The sequence below is a fragment of the Dendrobates tinctorius genome, unplaced genomic scaffold (assembly GCF_039654945.1).
Source record: "Dendrobates tinctorius isolate UK_male_01 unplaced genomic scaffold, ASM3965494v1 ptg000015l, whole genome shotgun sequence".
Taxonomy (NCBI): domain Eukaryota; kingdom Metazoa; phylum Chordata; class Amphibia; order Anura; family Dendrobatidae; genus Dendrobates; species Dendrobates tinctorius.
This window is the reverse complement of record NW_027361683.1, coordinates 26,040,218-26,061,216: the sequence shown is the minus strand read 5'-3', so window position 1 is coordinate 26,061,216 and position 20,999 is coordinate 26,040,218. Positions and strand designations below refer to the sequence as shown.

The 20,999-nt window shown below is 41.6% G+C and overlaps 1 protein-coding gene across 1 annotated transcript in view; it reads right to left on the bottom strand.

Annotated features, from left to right (window-relative positions):
- ZMYM4 (zinc finger MYM-type containing 4) overlaps positions 1–20,999 on the bottom strand; it is a 160,955-nt gene that overhangs the window by 51,742 nt on the left and 88,214 nt on the right. Inside the window, 3 exon segments of the mRNA XM_073563082.1 lie at positions 1,813–2,068; positions 17,632–17,710; positions 17,878–18,048. Of these exon segments, the coding sequence (XP_073419183.1) occupies positions 1,813–2,068; positions 17,632–17,710; positions 17,878–18,048 (506 nt within the window).

Genomic DNA, 20,999 nt, shown 5'->3' with positions numbered 1-20,999 from the left:
CCGGCAGCTCATAGTTGAAAAATGGGGTGACAGATTCCCTTTAACATCTGCAACCAGGTTGATATGGGGCCCGGTTGCAACCCGGAGGATATCAAGGACTGTGTATGGTTGTGATTAGAGACTGTGATACAGCGTTGCAGGACACCCACGAGAACTAGTCAGTGGAGGACTAGTGGGTGTAGTGACTGCAATCTAAAGGATGCTGTGTACTAAGAAGTGCTATGAACTGGTGTGAATTGAACACTGATAATATGCACTGAAGTTATATGCAATTGTGTGGATTGGAACCTTCTCTGTGTGAAGATAACGCAATAAAGAGACTTTTATGTTTGAACTTTATGGGTCACTGCCTCATCACTGTGTACGGTGCTACGCCTTACACATGCCATGGCATACAAGTGCCTGTGTGCGCTCAAACTTGATAATGAAGTTTTGAAAAATGTTTTGTTTCCATTTTTTCATTATTTGCATGTTAAAAACATATCTATTGATCCTGTCATTTCTATAATTCCACGACTTTTCAAGTTTGCTGTTGCAATTTCAATGTTGAGATGTGTATGCACAAATACCTTAAAGGACCTTTTACCATTTTTTTCATATTGAACTGGACACACAATTTTATGGTCTAGAGAGAAGAATATAACATTTTTCTTTTTTCATTTCATCTCTCCGTTACGGAGATATTAACAACCAAAGTGTATGGCACCTAATGAGTTAACTAATTATTTTTTCTTCCCCCAAACTGGAGTTATCAGTTTTCACTGAGGGCATGTACTTCCACTCCCTGTATGATGCTGACCAATCATAAACAGGCAGCAACACTCAAAGGAAAGAAGAACATGCCCCCACTATAGCCTAGAACATTTTTCTCAGAGTGTGAGATACATAATAACAGACAGTCCTGATCTTTTCTAACTTCTTGAGTATATTAGTGAGAAAAGAGGAGTAATGTGGCAGAGTTTAACGGTGTCAAATTACAAACTATTCCATCAGCTTTCCTGATTACTGAGAGTGTAAGTAATGACTTACGGTATATCTTCTGTGCTCAAGCAACTTGTAATGCAGTGAAATCAGGGCTATCATTATGTACCACACAAAAGTAACTTACCTGATCTGTGCTAATTCTCTGTGAGATCCTGCTCTGATCTCACTGCAGAGCAAGTACAAGTTGTGAAGTTCTCATTTGTGTATAGACACTGTGTGGGTAGGAGCACAACAGCAAAGCTGGCAGTGCTAGGAGATGAGAGCTGATAAAAGGGTTTGTAATGGAGCACGGCAAAACTCGGCTGTGGTTGCCCCTCCCCTCAAACATCTTATCTGAAAAGTGTTCCTCATCTGTGCTTTCTAATCATTCACAAGGTTACAACAGGAGATCAAAGCTGTATTATTACATCAAACATACCTGAGAAATCAGTCCTAAGTGAGTTAGGGATGTGATCGCCTTTCCATTGAGTGTTGTTACCTGATTATGATTGGTCAACATCATACAGGGGAAAGAAATACAATGAATACTATCTGATAACACCCAATTATCCTAAAAAAAATTATATCATTGAGTGTCAAATACTTTGATTGTTAATATCTCTGCAACATAGAGGCAAAATAAAAAAAAAAAAAGAGTTTTAGTCATCTCTGGAACAACTGTTACATCGTGTGTCCAGTTGAATAGAAAAAACATTAGAAAAAATATGGTGAAAGGTCCTTTTTAATGACATTACCAAAATCAGAATCCTTTGCTTAACTTTAACTGCAACTAAATGCTTGTCAAAATGCAGATAAATTGGTGACATATTAATAACAATTGCAGCCTACTTTGAGCAGCTGGAGCAGGTTTTCTTGGAAGCAGGAAATGGCCGGGTGCCGGGAGGTACAGTGTAGCCAGTAAGGCAAAGGGTGGAGCAGAAGAGTTGGGTAGATCCCTTTCGCTGGTATGCAGTCTGTCCCTTCTGGAGAATTTTTTTGCAGCCTGAACAGGAGACTCTGACAGAGGTTGCAGGGACTTCTGGAACAGATTTGTTTGCCCCTGGGGAACTCTCGGGTGCCTGCACTCCACTGGAGAGCTGGGGAGCTATTGAAGAACACATGAATCAGCAAACTGGTTAGATTGAAAGTGGCAATAATTTACTTTCTTATAAACAGAACTTACAAATATGCAACAAAGGAGCAACGAAGGCCTGCGCTTAAATGTCAATGTGCAAAAATATCCAGCCTTTATTTCACACTAATTGGAAATTCTACTGACGCAGATGTGCACTTCCCTAGTTTTTGAAGATGCCATAAGGCAGTTGCATTTTACTTTTTTGTTTGCCCTCTGCTTTTGAAACACTATTAACCTAAAAAACACTAGCAATGGTAAAATCATTAAAAATTGGGTTATGTTCACACATGGCGTTCTTTTCTGCAGCTAAACCTTCACCGTTGGCAATAAAAACCATACATATCAAACACAGCAAATTCAGTGCATGTAAAAGTTTGGGCACCCCTAGTCAAAATTACTATTATTGTCAACAATTAAGCAAGTTGAAGATGAAATGATCTCTAAAAGGGCTAAAGTTAAAGATAACACATTTCCTTTATATTTTAGGCAAAATATATTTTTTTATGTTTTACATTTTAAAAATTACAAAACTTTCAACTTCAGCTTTTTTTGCAGATGATGCTATGTTTGCATCAAAAATGTGTTGAAATGTGATTGAATCCATTCTTACCTCAACCTGTGAAATGCTCCACGTGTCATTGGCTGCCACACAACCCCAAGGCATGAATGATCCACCCCCATGCTTAATAGTTGGCGAGATGTTCCTCCACACATACCTTTGATCATTGTAGTCAGAGTTCTGTTTTAACCTCATGAGTCCACAAAACTAGTTTCCAAAATGCATCAGGCTTTTTTAGATGTTCTTTTGCATATTTCTGAAGCCAACTTTTATGATTTTATGGTGAGGACGCAGGAGAGGTTTTACTTCTGATGACTCTTCCATGAAGGCCATATTTGTGCAGGTGTCTCTGAACAGTATAATAATGTACCAAAACTCCAGAGAGTCTGCCAAATCTTTCTGAAGGTCTTTCGCAGTCAAACAAGTGCTGATTTGTCTCTAGTAATCCGACAATCAGCTCTCACTGAAACTTTTCTTTGTCTTCTAGACCTTATATTAACCTCCACAGTTTCTATTAACCACCATTTTTTAATTACATTTCGAACTGAGGAAAAGGCAACTTAAAAATGCTTTTCCATCTTCTTATAGCTTTCTCCTGCTTTGTGGGCCTCAACTAATTTAATTTTCAGAGTGCTGGCAGCTGCTTAGAACCACCATTGGCTGCAGTTTTTTGGTACAAGGTTAGAGGAGGCTGCGTTTTTATAAACCTGGGAAGTTTGCATCACCTAGCCTTTCCTAATGACGATAGAGAACAAGCCATTACCCTAACAGGATAATTAAGGTCTGAAACCTTGGTCAAAATGATCTGAGCACACAAATCTCCAAAGGTACCTAAACTTTTGCATCAGCTCATTTTCCTTTTTGTAATTTTTAAAATGTAAAAAGTTACTTTTTTTTGTACCTAAAATACAAAGGAAATGCATCATCTTTAACGTTAAGCCTTTTAGAGATCATTTAATCTTCAACTTGCTTAACTGTTCACAATAACAGTAATTTTGACAAGGGGTGTCCAAACTTTTACATGCCACTGAAGCTGCAATTTCAGGTGAATCACGTGTAATTTATCTACAGTACGTTACATTCATTCACACAAAAAAACGCTGCATAAATGTGGCGCTTCATTTTTTGCACTCAATGCCATTTACGGATAAAAAGAAAAAAAAACACTATACAAACGTTGCAAAAAACTGAAAGAATTGTTTTACTGCAGAGTGTAAAAAACACTACAGTGCTCAAATTCAGTCACAACAAAAAAAGCTATGTGCATGACATTTTCAAAATCTCATAGGTTTTGTGGATACACTAAAATGCAGCTTTTTTGCCTTCAGAAAATATGGCAGCAAAAAAAAAAAAACAACACTGCAAAAATAGAAAGAGTAAACAGCCTTTGAGTTGGAAAAGACCAAGACGACTTTCCCTAGAAAAGGACAGGATTGTTCACGCTTATTCATTAATGGTGGAGTCTAATTTATGCTGAGGACGTGCAGTTTAAAGAAAATTTGTGAAAACAGTTCGGACTTTTAAGGATGACACAAGAATTAATTTATACATACTAAGGTTACAGGGATTGTACAAGACTGTGATACTGATGACGTCTCCTTTTGTTCGGGCTCTAATAACAGGTCTGTGTGCAGTGCCTATTCCTGCAGTTCAGTTCCTACAAAAGTGATCAGAAGCTGAACTGCAGTAATGAAGACCAGCCACTACAAAGTGAAAAGATTAGTGCTGTACCGCCTCTGCTCATGGCTGACTTTCGGCCATAGCTGGAACAGCTGATCGGTGGGGGTGTCAGATCCCCACAAATCTGTTATCAAAGGGCTTGTCTAGCCTTGGAATTTTTGGCAAGCTGCCGGGTCCTAATAGATTGTAATCTGCAGATAGGATTCTGTTCCGTTTGCCGGTTACAGCAGGCATCACGTGATCGCTAGTGTGCAATTTGCATTCCTGCAGTCATGTGCCACCTATATGCTTCTCTCCGTGTACCATTGAGACAACTGTTAGTGCTCAATCAGTCGTCAGTTTTATACATATTGATGCCATCAGTGTTTTCAAGGATAGAACTCGCATCTTTAATCTATGGTTCATATGTCTGATTTTTTTCTTTTCTTTTTTTAAGGACAGAGTGGTCTGTGCAAAATCACAGGCGTGTCCAATATTGTGTGTCGGAGTGTCAAACCCAAAAATTAAAGTCTATGGATCGTTGAATAAATCAGACAGCACTCTGATGATAATCTGATCAAACTCAGTGATAAAACTCGGTCTGTTTTTATCGACTATGAAAAAAGCTGACGTTTGAATGAGCCCTTAGAATTCAGCAAGCGGCAACACATGTCCAAAATTCCACCAGAGCTGGAAAACCCCTCCACTGACCTATCAAAAGAGCAGGTGCAGACTAGCATAATTTCAGTCCTAGTCCAATCCGACAAAAACATTGGATCGTACTTGGACAAATTCTATTGGCCTGTGCATATGTCCGTTTTTTTTTTTTCCTTAGGTCAGTACCTGTTTTAGGGGAAAAAAATTGTTGCATGCCAGAGTTTAATCTAATCTTCATATCGCACTCGGGCAAGCCAGTCAATGAGTGCGTATTGGAAACATCGGACTGTACTCGGATGACATTTGAGTGCAGTCAGATTTTTATAGCCTCACAGAATGGAAATTTTTTTTTTCCATATTCTCTTCATACAAAAGAATCAGATCACACTCTGATCAAACTCTGAGGTAGAGACGGAGAAGCAGACTTCAAGGATGTGTCACTGTTTCTATACAACACATGTTTAATTACAAGCAGATTATCTAAGAGTGCTCTGAATGCTAAGCCCTGTATAACCCCGCCCACACCAATGATTAGCAGCCTTCTGTGTAATCTACAGAAATGTAGGGAAAGAGAACCCAATTCCAACAATGTACCACTAGACTGCTTGCCGTTGTTTTAATAAAACTCGTATTATTTGGTTGTATATGTGTTGGCATAATGCTAAGCACTATAAAATCCCGCTCACACCACTGACTGGCAGCTTCCTGCGTACAGAGAACATTGTCTGCAAAAAGCTAATCAGTGCATGACGTGGGGTTAAAAAAAAATTAGCCTGATATGAGATGTGCTCCTGAGACCTAGTTAGTGATAATCTCCTGCTGATGAAACACTGATAGCACTGAAACAACTCACATTCTAGTAAGATATCCTTGGAATAAAGCTAACCTGCCCTATATTATGCCGCTCTCAAATTATATAGCAAAAACATGCTGACATATTACGTCAAATACCATAGAATTGCAAGTATTGCAGTGTACAGTGAAAATTGCTGTCTCCTTCAAAGCTCTGCAAAAGGGAACAAGATGGCAACAACTAAGGCAATCAGCAGGGGGGAGCTGATAAGTGATTCTCCGGTATTCTTCTCCATCGTTCGCGCGTGTGCAAAGCTATCTTGCTTTGCGCACGAGCAGTATGCTTTGCGCACGAGCAGTATGCTTTGCCCACGAGCAGTATGCTTTGCCCAACTGCGGGCAAAGCCGAAAATCATTACTGCACATGCGCCGGCACACTATGTCCCGGAACACAGCGAAATACTTCCAGGACATAGTGTACCGGCGCATGCGCAGTAATGATTTTTTACTTTGCCCCAAGTTGGGCAAAGCATACTGCGCGTGCGCGAAGCAAGATTGCTTTGCGCGAAGATTGCTTTGCACACGCGCGAACGATGGAGAAGAATACCGGAGAAGAGCAAGGACGGGGGCCACGGATAGGGTGGAGAAAAAAAAGAAGAAACACCGCCCATCGGACCGGACCCAGGCCATTTACATAGGCCTGCAACTTCCAGTGACAGATTCCCTTTAAAGGCCACTGTGGATGATTGACAGTGGTGCTTAAATAGTTAACAGCCGTTACATAAGAACAGTTCTGGTAGCAGTGGAAGGACAAAGAACTTGGCTATTTAATATAGCCAGTATCCAACATGTGTGGAGAAAGCTCCACCATTAATGAGGCCCGACATGATTTTGGTTTATTTATGAAAAAATATAACAAAATTTGACAAGAAAAAAATTAGAAAATTTCACAAGATTCAAAAACTATAAATTTTATAAAATTAGAAGGGTTAAAAGTTTATCAGCAATTTTTCCAACACTTACAAAACAATTTTTTTTTAGTTATCACATCACATTTGAAGTGACTTTGAGAGGCCTATATAACAAAAAAAACAAAAAAAAACCAAAAGTGACACCGTTGTAAAAACTGCACCCCTCAAAGTGCTCAAAATACACAATCTAGAAGTTTATTAACTCTTCAGGAGTTTCACAGGAATGAAAGCAATATGGAAGGGAAAAAATAACATTTTTTCCCAACAAAAATGTTCCTTTATCCCCAAATTTTGCATTTTTACAAGAGTAACAGGAGAACATGGATACAATTTGTTGTTCATTTTCTCCTGAGATTGCAAATACCCCATATGTGGTGGAAAACTACTGTTTGGACGCATGGCAGGTCTCGGACCATTTGTTCTGAAGTGCAAAACTGGTTGAAATAGATAGCGGATGCCATGTCACGTTTCCAGAGCACCTGATGTGGCTAAACAGCGGAAACCCCACACAAGTAACCCCATTTTGGAAACTATACCCCTTAAGGAATTTATTTAGAGGTGTGGTGAGCACCTTGAAAGCACAAGTGCTTCACAGAATTTTATAAGGTTAAGCGGGGAAAATAAAAAAAAAACAACACATTTTTCCCACAAAAATTTCGCTTTTGCCTCAAATTTGTCAATTTGTTGTGCAATTTCTCCTGAGTACACAAATACTCAATATGTGGTGAAAAACTACTGATTTGGTACAAGGCAGGGCTTAAAAGGAAAAAAAAAGTGATTTGAATTTTGTAGCCCCATTTTGGGTGAAATTGACTGCAGAAGCCATTTGAAGAGCCCCTGACATGCCAACACAGCTGAAACCCCCACAAATTACTCCATTTTGGAAACTACACCTCTCGAGGAAATCATCTAGGGGTGTAATGAGCGCTTTTAAGCTTCCGTCGGTTCACAGAATTGTTTAACATTGGGCTGATTAAATAGAAAATTACCATTTTTTCCACTAAAATGTTGGTTTGGCCCCAAGTTTTTAATTTTCAAAAGGGGTAATAGGAGAAAATGAATGGTACAATCGGTTAAACAATTTCTCCTAAGTACGCCAATACCTCATATGTGGTCAAAAACTACTTTTCAAAGTGTAAAGCTAAAAAAAAAAAAGTGCAGATTTACTATTATGGTTTAAGGGTGCTATGTCACAATGGCAGAGCACCTGAAGTACCAAAACAGCAGAGCGCCCCAAAAGTGACCCCAATTTGCAAACTGCACTTCTCAGTTCAGTCATCTGGCTTGCAGTGACCATATTGACACCACAGGTGGGTCACAGAATTTTATACCCTTGGGTGGTGAAGAAAAAATAGTCACATTTTTACCACAAAAATGTAGGGTTTTTTTCACAAGGGAAAAAGGGTAGAAATTGCACCAGAATGTGTCCCACAATCTCTGCTGAAAGTTGCAACACCCCATATGTGGCTGTACAGTACTGCTTAGCCACGTGGCAAGACTTCGGAGAGAAGCAGCGATTTTTGACTCTTGCAGAGAAAAAAAAGATTGTAAAAGAAATTATGGACTCCATATACAGAGCCCCTAAGTGTCAGAAGAACAGGATCCCCTCCTCTGGGATTTTATCTACAGGTGTCTGACAATATTGACTCCATGGGTGTTTTCCAGAAACAAGCGCAAGGATGTTACTGAGTAAAAATTGCAAATCTGCCATTGTAGTGCCCAGTACGTTGTAATCCCTATATATTGTGCCTAGATTGTGATTCTGGGGTCATGCACACCATAAATTAAGCGGGCTCTCTTCGCTACAGAAATGACAAATATGTGAACACTAAATGTGGTTTAGGCACACTGTGGGGTTCGGAAGGGTGTCATGCATTTGGATTCAGGAGCGCAGAATTTGCTTGATTCTTTTTTTTTTTTTTTATTGGGGGGGTACTTCCAGAGCCTTTGTGCTACCAGTAACGTGGAAGGCCATATACTTCCATTGACTGTGGCAGACCCAAGTGGGGACTTGCTTTGTGGATTATGTTGGTGCTTTTAATGGGAACATTTTGGATAACATTTATCCTGTGCTCTACACTGAGCACTTACTTATTTACTTACGTCTGGCCTCTGTTCAGGGGTGTCCTTTTCAGAGATGTGCAAAACTGTGGCTAACCATGCTTTTGTGAACATCTAAAAAGACGCTTAAAAAGATGGATACCGCTGGATCACAGGCCAGACCGCATCCAGAGTGCCTCTATCTGCCTCATTATAGGGAATCTTCCACCTGAGGTTTTGCCCAAATCACATATTGCAGAGATTTACATGGAGACCCCAGTGTAAGCGCTCAGCACAGGAAAAATGCGAGCCAAGCATTACTGCGAGCTTTGGGAAGCAGAATGAATGAATCAACAGCAGCTGAAGAATTGGTTTTATTTTTTTAAGCGTTCCTCGTGTGTATAAATGATTAGATGACTTTATTCTTTGGGTCGGTGCGATACCAGATTTACATACAGCATTTTTCGGACTATAAGACACACTTTTCCCCTCCAAAATTTTGTCGGAAAATGTGGGGTGCGTCTTTAGTCTAGATGGACCTGCTGTGTCTGTGGATGGGGTGGTGGAGGAGCGGCGGATGAGTGGGTCACAGAAGGCAGGAGCTACTGCAGCTGCAGCAAACACTGTGCCCAAAGTTATACTCCACAAGCCCATAATCCTGCCTACCGCCATGCACTGAAGCGGCGTCGAGAGGTTGGAGCGACTATGAGCAAGTGGAGCACTGGAATATTATTCTTCTTTAATAGCAGACACACCATGGGCCGCAGCAGCCAGCTTCCTGCAGCAGCTTGGTGATCACATGAGCCCGCTATAAAATAGAATGAATATTCACTGCTCTCCACTCCCATGGGCGTGGAGAGCAGTGAAAATAGATTCTCTTTATTAGCGGGCATACGTGATTGCCCGGTGGCTGCGGCTACAGGCTCTTTCACACATCATGATATTTCTGATACCGGAAAAAAACAGTACCGGAGATATCGGTGTCTGTGTGTACAATACTTGTGACATATGTGTGACAACCATGTGCAGCATCAGTACTACACCTACCGGCCCTTGGGAAGCGGCGGTATTGTTTATGCTGTTCTCCCGACCAGGGTGCTAAAGACAGCTCTCATCATTCTCCCCTGCACATGCTGCATTGTATTCTTATAGACGCCTTTCCATTACTAATCCGTAGGCTTGATGTCACTAGACAATACAAAGGTGGAAACACACTGACATGTGCACAGACCCATTCACTTTAAAGGGTCTACATGCGGCAAGTGTCTCCGGTACGTGTGAAAACTCATGACACATACCAGACCCACTGACATGTGAAAGAGCCCTTACCACTGTGCCTGCTATTAACCCCTTTATGACCAAGCCTATTTTGACCTTAATGACCAGGCCATTTTTTGCAATTCTGACCAGTGTCCCTTTACGAGGTAATAACCCTGGAACACTTCAACGGATCCTAGCGATTCTGAGACTGTTTTTTCGTGACATATTGGGCTTCATGTTAGTGGTAAATTTAAGTCGATAATTTGTGTGTTTATTTGTGAAAAAAATCAGAAATTTGGCAAAAATTTAGCAATGTTCAAATTTTGAATTTTTATTATGTTAAACCATAGAGTTATGTGACACAAAATAGTTACTAAATAACATTTCCCACATGTCTACTTTACATCAGCACAATTTTGGAAACATTTTTTTTTTGTTAGGAAGTTATAATGGTTAAAAGTTGACCAGTGATTTCTCATTGTTACAACAAAATTTACAAAACCATTTTTTTTTTTAGGGACCACCTCACATTTGAAGTCAATTGGAGGGGTCTATGTTACGTTTGCAGAGCCCCTGATGTGACTAAACTGTGGAAACCCCCCACAAGTGACCCCATTTTGGAAACTGGACCCCCCAAGGAACTTATCTAGATGTGTGGTGAGCACTTTGAACCCCCAAGTGCTTCACAGAAGTTTATAACACAAAGCTGTGAAAATAAAAAAATAATTTTTTTTCCTCAAAAAATGATTTTTTAGCTCGCAATTTTTTTATTTTCACAAGGGTAACAGGAGAAATTGGACCCCAAAAGTTGTTGTACAGTTTGTCCTGAGTACGCTGGTACCCCATATGTGAGGGGGACCCATTGTTTGGGCACACGTCAGGGCTCGGAATGGAAGTAGTGACGTTTTGAAATGCAGACTTTGATGGAATGGTCTGCGGTCGTCGTTACGTTTGCAGAGCCCCTGATGTGCCTAAACAGTAGAAACCCCCCACAAGTGACCCTATTTTGGAAACTAGACCTTCCAAGGAACTTATCTAGATGTCTGGTGAGCACTTTGAACCCCCAAGTGCTTCACAGAAGTTTATAACGCAGAAACGTGAAAATAAAAAAAAATAATTTTTTATCCACAAAAATAATTTTTTAGCCCCCAATTTTTTATTTTCCCAAGGGTAACAGGAGAAATTAGACCCCCAAAGTTGTTGCGCAATTTTTCCTGAGTACGCTGATACCCCATATGTTGGGATAAACCACTGTTTGGGCACACGTCGGGGCTTGGAAGGGAGGGAGCGCCGTTTGATTTCTTGAACGCAAAATTGGCTGGAATCAATGGTGGCACCATGTCGTGTTTGGAGACTCCCTGATGTGCCTAAACAGTGGAAACCCCTCAATTCTAACTCCAACCCTAACCCCAACACACCCAACAACCCCTAACCACAACCCTAATCCCAACCCTAACCACAAGCCTAACCCCAACACACCCCTAACCCTAATCTTAACCCTAATTCCAACCCTAATTCCAATTCCACCCCTAACCCTAATTCCACCCCTAACCCGATTTCCAACCCTAACCCGATTTCCAACCCTAACCCTAATTCTAACCCTAATGGAAAAATAAAAATATTTACTTTATTTTATTATTTGTGCCTACCTATGGGGGTGATAAAGGGGGGTTTATTTACTTTTAATATTATTTTGATCACTGTGAGAGTTTACCACAGTGATCAAAATGAATGAATGGAATCTGCAGCATTTTTCAAGATGGCGGCACCCATGATCCAGGACCACGGGAGCGACAGCGGCAATCGGAAGGTACCAGGGGGTGGGAGGGGAGGTGATCGGAAGCTGGGGGGAGCGGAGGGAAGGCGGGGGGAGCAGATGATGACTGCGGCGGCAGATCGCCGCTGTCATTCAGTGGCGGGGGCCGATCGCCCCCGTTAGCCGGTGTGGGGGGGGGGGGGGGTGTCGGATTGGTGTCTCCAGCCATGTCCAATGCTACTGCTGCATCGGCCATGGCTGGTTTGTAATATTTCATCAAATTTCATTGATGAAATATTACTATCGCTCTAATTGGCTGTTAAAAGTGAAACAGCCAATCAGAGCGATCGTAGTTACGTGGGGGCGAAGCCACTCCCCCTGTGGTGAAGTACAAAGCCCCCTGTATCTGCGGGTCGGGTGACCTTCCACTAACCCCGGTCACTTGACCTGCAGGGGGGCTTTAAAGTCATGACACAGCATATGCGTCATTGGTCGGATTGGTACCGACTTTCATGATGGATACGCTGTGTCACTGGTCGGGAAGGGGTTAAAGAAGATGAATATTCACTACTATCCATGCCCATTGGAGTGGAGAGCAGTGAATATTCATTCTCTTTAATAGCGGTCATAGTGATTGCCCAAACGCTGCAGGAAGCCGGCGACTACGGCCAACACTCTGGCCACTATTAAAGAATTTGAATATTCATTTCTCCACACGCCCATAGACCTGGGGAGCAGTGAGAATTCCAGCAGCTGATCTTGGCTTGTAAGCAGCGCATGACGTCACTGCCGGCATCAGAACAGGATGCTACGAGGAACCAGAGGGAAGGTAAGTAGAATGGTTTATATTTTTATGTGTGCAGTGTGATGGGGCCCATGTACACCAGGATGGTGATGAGGGGCCCATGTATGTATGCCAGGATGATGATGAGAGGGCCATGTATACTAGGATGAGCACGCGGGGCCATGTATAAACCAGGATGGGGGATATTAGTACAGAATTGGGGGACATTACCTCTATAACCATGTTGGCATCAGACCCCCCCCCCCCCCCCACAATAGTGCCTCATGACCACATACCACATTTCTTTGCTTCAATTTTTTTCTACTTTCCTCCTCTAAAAGCTAGGTGCATCTTATGGTAAGGTGCGTCTTATAGTCCAAAAAATATGGTATAAACGGTGTTCCAAATTATTATGCAAAAAGCGTTTAGGAGTGATAAGGTTAGAATTTTTTTGTTTGTCATTTAAACTCATTGATGGTGATGTGTGTCAGGGCTCCTTATATCACTGAAAGCAATTGCAGATACCTGTGCAAATTAGTTTGGCAGGTGTGTCCAAATAAAGGCAATAAAGGCAAGACTACTTAAGAAGGCTGTTCCACATTATTAAGCAGCCTACATTTTTTGCCAAAATGGGAAAGAAAAAGGATGTGTCGACTGCTGAGAAACAACAAATTGTGGAGTATTTAGGTCAAGGCATGACAACAATCAACATTGCCAAGACACTTCATCGTGATCATCGCACAATCAAGTAGTATGTAGCTGATTCCCAGCACACACGTGTGCGTGCTGATAAGGAAAAATTGAGGACTCTTTTCAACAGGCAATTGTGTCAGATTAAAAGAGCAGCTGCAAAAATGCCTTGTCATAGCAGCAGACAAGTTTTTGAAGCTGCTGGTGCCTCCAACGTCCCCCGAACAACAAGATGCAGGGTCCTTCAGAGGTTTGCAGCTGTGCGTAAGCCATCCTGTCGACCACCTCTATCCACTGCACACAAGCAGAAACGGCTCCAGTGGGCCAAACGATACATGAAGACTGACTTCCAAACTGTTTTGTTCACCGATGAGTGCCGTGCAACGCTCGATGGTCCAGATGGATGGAGTGGAGGATGGCTGGTTGATGGACACCCCATGAAAACACGGCTAAGGCGCCAACAAGGAGGTGGTGGAGTATTGTTTTGGGCTGGAATCATGGGGAGAGAGATTGTCGGCCCCTTTAGGATCCCTGAAGGGGTAAAGATGAACTCCATAATCTATGTGGAGTTTCTAAAACAGCACTTCCTGCCATGGTTCAAGAGGAAGAACCGTGCTTTCCACAGCAAGATCATTTTCATGCATGATAATGCACCGTCTCATGCTGCAAATAACACATCTGCATCTCTGGCTGCTATGGGCATAAAAGAGGACACCATCTTCCCCTGACTTCAACCCCATTGAGAACCTCTGGAGCATCATCAAAAGGGAGTGTCTATGATGGCGGGAGGCAGTTCACATCTAAGCAACAGCTCTGGGAGGGTATTCTGTCCACATGCTAAACAACTGAAGCACAAACCATCCAAAAACTGACAAATTCAATGGACGAGAGAGTTCAGAAGCTTCTTTTGAACAAGGGGTCCTATGTGCAAATGTAACATCACCTAGAATAAAGTTTTGACTTGAAAACTGATTTCATTTTGTAATAAGCTGATAATGCTTATAATTTCACAATTGACCATTTTTTGGTTCAAAATAAAAATAAAAAGGTTGAAAACTCTGCTGTTCATAATAATTTGGAACATGCATTTTGAGTGTTTCTTATTTTTAAAAATATACTGTTTTCATAGGCAGTTTGTTCAAAAACATTGCAATTATACTAGAATATTAGATGACTGGAAAATAACAATGACTGCAATTCATATAGGTAATTTAGAGAAAATATGAGGAAATATTTTTTTCATAATAATTTGGAACACAGTATGTTTGACTACTAACACACAAAAAATGTTTTTTTCTTTACAAAAATTTTTTTTGCATAACCATATTTTGAGAGCTATAGTTTTTCTATACTTCTGCTGAGACATGAGAGGACTTCTTATTTGCGGGATGAGTTGAACGTTTTTATTGGTACCCTTTTCAGGCACATAACATTTTCACTTTCTATTCCGCTTTCTGGCAGAAGGAATGAACAAAATCCAGCAATTTGGAATTGATTTCTGTTTGCTTTTCTGCCATTCTCAGTGTTGTAAAACTGATAAGGCCGCTTTATTCTTTGGGTCGGTACATTTACAGTGATACCATAATTACAAATTTATTTTATTTTTGGTGCTTTTACACAATAAAATTTTTTTTAGACAAAAATTGTTTTTGCATCGCTATATTCTGAGAGCTGTAACTTTTATTTCTCCACAGACAAAGCTGTATGGCAGCTTGTTTTTTGCATGACCAGAAAAGATTTTCAGCGATACCATTTCAATTTCCATTTAACTGTACGATTGTGCTTTATGTCACTTTTTGTTCAGCAGTATGATGAAAAGCATAGTTATTTTTCTATGTTTTTTATTTATTTATTTTACGGCGTTCAATGAAGAGGTTTACCAGTTTTATAGATCAATTTGATTTGGATGCCGCGATAACAAATATATGTACTTTTTTTGTTTATTTTTCTTCTCACAAATATATGTCAATATTGGTATGATTTTTTTCCTTGTTTTGTTCCATATTTTGTGATTTAAAAAATTATATATTTTTATAATTTGTTTTTGTTTTTTTTTACTTTGCCCCTCTATAGAACTTCAACTTCCTACTAGCGTTTTTGATGGTGACCGATTCCCTTTAAATCACGGGAACCCACTTTAATCCCTTAATACCCAGCAGTCCTAAAGCTAGTGGTTAAATGGCAATGGAAAACAAAAGAAAAAGATGGCTCTGCTGCCTAGTCCTTCTCCCTTGGCTTTCACAGACGGATACAAGACTGCAATCCATCTTCTGAAGTCTGTTCCAAAGCCAAATTCTCAAAGGGCCTTTTCAAGATAGGCCCAATGGGCCGAAACAAATGCCTTATCAGTATCCAGAGGTGACAAGGCCCAATCTCATTGTCCTTTTCAACCCTACTGTGCAATTAACTGCGCTCTCCTTATATTTTCGGATGTAGACCAACCTGGAACAAATTTGCGCTGGTTGAGGTGAATAATTTTCTGAATTATTTTATTTAGTGGTTTTGCTCACATTTTTGTCCATACTTTATAATCTAATCCAAAAGGAGGATTTTTTTTATATAGATGGTAGATCTATAACATCCATGTCCCCTTCTTTGAAGCAACTAAGGAACAGGAACGGAGCTTGGTTGGAAAGAGGAATCCATCAAACGTAACTTGATTTGCAAATTTGAAAAGATGTGGAGTCCCTGGTTGGAAATTCCAGTTCTTCTCATAAATCTTCCAATTAAAGACACAATATTTACGATGCTATCCCTTGATTGTTAGTCCTCTTTTTTTCCTTCTCCGCACATCGACTAACTTTATACTCCGTTATTCTAGAACTGCTCTGACAATGAAAATGGTCTTCTCAGGAATGTTGGGATTTGGGTTTAGGGTGGTTTAAGGGAACTGAAGTTGTGATAGTTTGTCTATGTTTTATAGTATGGTATTATATTTTTCATTCATGCTATTTAAAAGATGAAAAGTCTGTAATAGGACTTTTTCAATAAAAGATATTTGATTTAAAAAAAGGAACAAAGCTTGCATCGCTGCTGCCAAACATCTTGAATTTGTTTCTAACGGCTTAAATAAACCTCTTAAATGCCACTGTCAATCACTAACTAATACTGGCATTTAATGCATGAGAACCAGGGAGACCGGCAGTGCTGATGGGTTGCTATTGCAGCTGAGGGTCTGGTAAAACCCCAGTGCCTACATTACAATACCACTATGAAGACTAGCCAGTGGCTTGCGTTCATAGGAGATTGTGATTCTACAGAGCTCAGTATTCAGAGAACTGGTAGATCTGTAGCAGATAAAACTACAGCAAGCAGCCCAGTATGTAACTGGTGTGTGGAATCAAGGTCTCTTCCCATACATCATGCTTCTCTCACAAAGGGTATCAAAAACCTGGTGATATATTCCCTTTTAAAATAAATAGTACAAGTAAACATATGTACATAGAAGTCAGCTCTATTGAAATCTAATATCGACTAACCAAATCTGTAAACACTGTAGAGACAAAAAAAAATGCTAGATTTGCATGTTTCTTTTTGTTGCCACAATATTGAAAAAGAATGCTAGAAGAAGCTATAAAAACATTGTATCACCTCCAAAACTGTATCAATAGAAGCCTGACTCACCAGGAAAAGACAAGTCCTCACACAGCTCCATTGAAGGAAAAATGAAACAGTTATGGGTTTCGGAAAATAGCATCACAACAACCTTTTTTTTCTCTTACATATTTCCACTTTTTTTTTTTTTTTTTTTAAGTGGCAAAAATAAAACAACCTATACATGTTTGGTATAGCTGCAATTTTACTGACATGGAAAATAATGACGAGAGCTCAGTTTTGTGCTGCTCCCGTGTTAGGTGCATGCCAGGAGGAGCAAGAAACTGATCTCCACTCCACGCAGAAGCCGCTGGTTACACTACTGGGTGTAGCAAGCAGAGGCCAGTGTCAGGAGGCAATGGTGTAAGGTGGGCCAGCCCCCGAACTGTGTGTGCACTGTTGACTCCTTCATAGTGAGTTTAGGCAGCACTCCCTCTTGCCAAGTGAGCAATGTCAGTCGGGGAGCTGCTCAGTATGCACAGATAGGGGGAGCAACAGTGCATAAAGCACTTGGCCACGCCAAAAATGCAACGTGGACCCCTCATTCTTCATATGGAATATAAAGCGTTTTCAAACTAATTATAGCAATGAAACGTATACTGCTAATATGATTTCAATTGGGAAATTGACTTTTTGTTGTTGTTTAGTTTGCAATTCCAGAGTAACAAATGTCCTGTAATGGTGCAATTTGCTTAGTGGTTATGTCCCCTTAGTTTATCCTGTCAGTTTGGGATGACAAATCCCTTTAAATTACATAAAAAATCTGCTTACCTAATGGACTGCCACTGACTGAAAACACTGCACTGATTTTAAGCTCCCCATCAGACGTTTTTGGTTGCTGGGAATATTCCTATAACAGTAAGAAATGAATTTGCAGTTGTTGATTAATGCTACCATGTACTGTTAGTAAACTGTAAGAACTATTTGGAAAAAGTGTGAGAATATTCCAAAAAGGTGGTAAGCACATATACTACGTTATTTTAGAGGAAAAAGGTGATCATTTAAGGACTGCTATACCTCAGAGTTGTCGGGTTCATCTTTGACTTTGTCTACAAAGCTGGTGGGGGGTGCCAGTGCCCGATCATAATCTTCATCCATTGGCTCCTCCTTTATTCGCACATTTGAAGCATACGAATTTCCCAAATTTTCACCCATCGGTGATTTGCTACTGTAATTGTAACCAGGCTCCTGAAACAGAGCAATATAACAAAGTCAAAACAGAGCTATAATTATCATGTCCATTTCATCCTCCTCAGGTCCGACACTGCCTTTGCCACTGCTCACAGCGTCAGCTATTAACTGTAGTGCTGCCGTCACATCAACAATGCTGCAGCCACATCAACAGTGCTGCAGCCAATCGGTGGCCTCAGCCACTCTGCCAGTGTAGACGGAACACCCTCCTCAGAGCCACTGAGCTCTCTGATTGGCTGCTGGCTGTGGACGGGACATCAGCGATGCAGACAATAACAGACAGAGTTAGCAGCAGCGGAAACTCAATGGTAAACCAGTGGACGGTAGTGGTTATTGTTTTTTTTAAGAACAAAATTAGGCCTGGGATTTTATGGAAGGAGACAACTCATTTAAAATTGTCGTCATCTCAGTGCGGGTTTGACTCGCACACGTGGGGTTAATGTCTGGAACCAGTGTTGATGACTGGTATTTCTGGGGTTAAAGGTTGTGATCCCAGTGCAGGCTTACCTGCACACCTGGGGCTATGATTGTGGCCTCTCCCTGGTTCTGGGAGAGGCTTCTTATAGCCTCAGGACGCTCCCATCCCCGTCAGCTATACTTTCGCCCTTGGCATTGTGTGGTGACCCCTGAGTGTGTTTGTGCTGTGTTCTGGTTGCTTGATTCTCTGTGTACGACTTGGTCTGTTCTCTGGGTATTGCTTTGGATTCTGCTTGGTACCTTCTATGTCTGTTTGGTTTTGACTTCTGCTTGGCCCTGACTATCAGTTCTGTCTCATCCCTGGTACTTTACGGATATCTCTGTGTATGACCTCCATTTTGCCTGAGTCTGAGTATTTCTGTATAGTGTCCTGCCATCTCTGAAAGCAGGACGCTAAGCCCCGCCCCCTTGCAGTCACAAGACCGTAGGTCCTGTGACTGCTTGCTAAACTTCAGCGTATCTGTACATTCCGGCTGTACCTGACCCCGGGCCCCCCCTACAGTGCAGGTGAGTCCCTGCTCAGCGGAGGCTGCACGCCGGCGCTAACCGGATCCTGACATTATAACTGATCGTTAAGTTTTTCTCTACTGAGAAAAATGGATCCCATACAATCTCTTGCTGAGCAAATGAAAAATCTGAGTCAGATGTTTCAGGGTTTATCTCTGGAGCAGCAAGCTCTGGCTCGTTCTCAGCAGCAGGTTTCTGAGACAGTGCGGGGGGCTTTAGCTGCTGGGTCTCTGGGGGCTGGGGCGAGTGATGTTGTTTTGGTGTCCCCAGAACCACCTGTTAAAACTGCCTGATTTCTTTTCTGGGAACTAAAAAGGAGTTCAGGGTCTTAATGGAGGGGTGCAAACTTTTCTTTAGTTTGAGGCCACGTTCCTCTGGGGACGAAAGTCAGAAGGTTGGGGTCATTATGTCTCTGTTAAGAGGGTCCCCACAAGCTTGGGCTTTCTCCCTTCCTCCCACTGCCCCTGAGAGAGTGTCTGTGAATGCGTTTTTTGAGGCCCTCGGGCACATATATGATGAGCCGGACCGAGTGCGATTGGCAGAGGACATGGTGATGAGTGTGTCAGGGGAAACACTCGGCTGAATGGTTTTGTACAGAATTCCGCCGCTGGGCCACAGAGGTCTCTTGGAACGATGCCGCACTCCGAGGACTCTTTCGCAGAGGCTTGTCCGAGCGGTTACAGGATGCCTTGGCATTACATCCCCCACCTAACTCACTCGAGGACGCCATGACCCAGGCCGTCCGGATGGACTGCAGGCTGCGGGCCAGGGGGTTGATGCAGGCGGAGACTCCATTGTTCCCTAGTGGAAAAGAGACTGTTTCTGTGCCCATGGACGTAGGGGCTCTCTCCCTGAAGGAAAAGGAGAGACAGTGCAGGAGAGAAAAGCAGTTATGCTTCTACTGTGGTAAAACGGGACATTGGAAAAGGGAGTGTCCTGATTGTCCATCCTCAACCCGGTCGACGGGAAACGACTAGGTCTGGGTAGTCAGCGGGGAGACTACTCAGACCCTCAGGTACCCTTTTCCTCGTTTTCTAAGGTGTTGCTTCATGTGGAACTGTTAGTGGACAATTGTTGTTTTCCCTCTACAGCTTTCGTGGACTGCAGATCATCCATCAATCTCATTGACTCCCAATTGGTCACACACTGTAAGATAGGGACAGTTAGACTTAAGGTTCCGATCAAAGTGGTGGCCATTGACTCCTCCCCCCTCACTAAAGAGGGAATTCTCTTTATGTCTGACTTGTTTTCGCTCAAAGTGGGCACTACCCATGTGGAAAAATTAAGTTGTTTGGTTCTGGACAATCTACCAGCAGGATTGGTGTTGGGCATGCAGGGCTGTGGAGTCGGTAAACCAAACCTGCGACTCTGACTCCGACTCCTCAATTTCCCTTACACCGACTCCGACTCCAACTCCGACTCCACGACTCCGACTCCCACTCATATTGCTTATATTTAAGTGAAAAATTTATTGTAGTACAATGTGAACCTCAGACATTTAATCATTTTTATGATCCAATAATCAAGATATTTAGATAGAACAGAATATATATTGGTGTACTACCCAGTTTTCATTCTTTTTGGTACAGATACGATATGGATAGACAGATATGGATAGATAGAGCAGATTTCTAATCTGCTTTTGCTATTGAGTAACATTATCTATGAGCTCAAAAACCTTTCAGGTGATGCAGTTTTTTAAAAAGATGATCAACTTTTGCAGCTGAAAAACGTATCCTCAAAAAACACAGGAAAAACGCTGTGTGTGAATGTAGCCTTAGATCAGGAATAGAACAGCCATTTATAGGACATTTCATAACTTTCCCAAACTCCTATGAAAAAATATTCAGCACATCCTGCATTGAATTACTGTACCCAATTTATTATATATTTTAGGAGTCGGAGTCGGTCCATTTTATACCGACTCCAACTCCGACTCCACCAAAATGAGCACCGACTCCGAC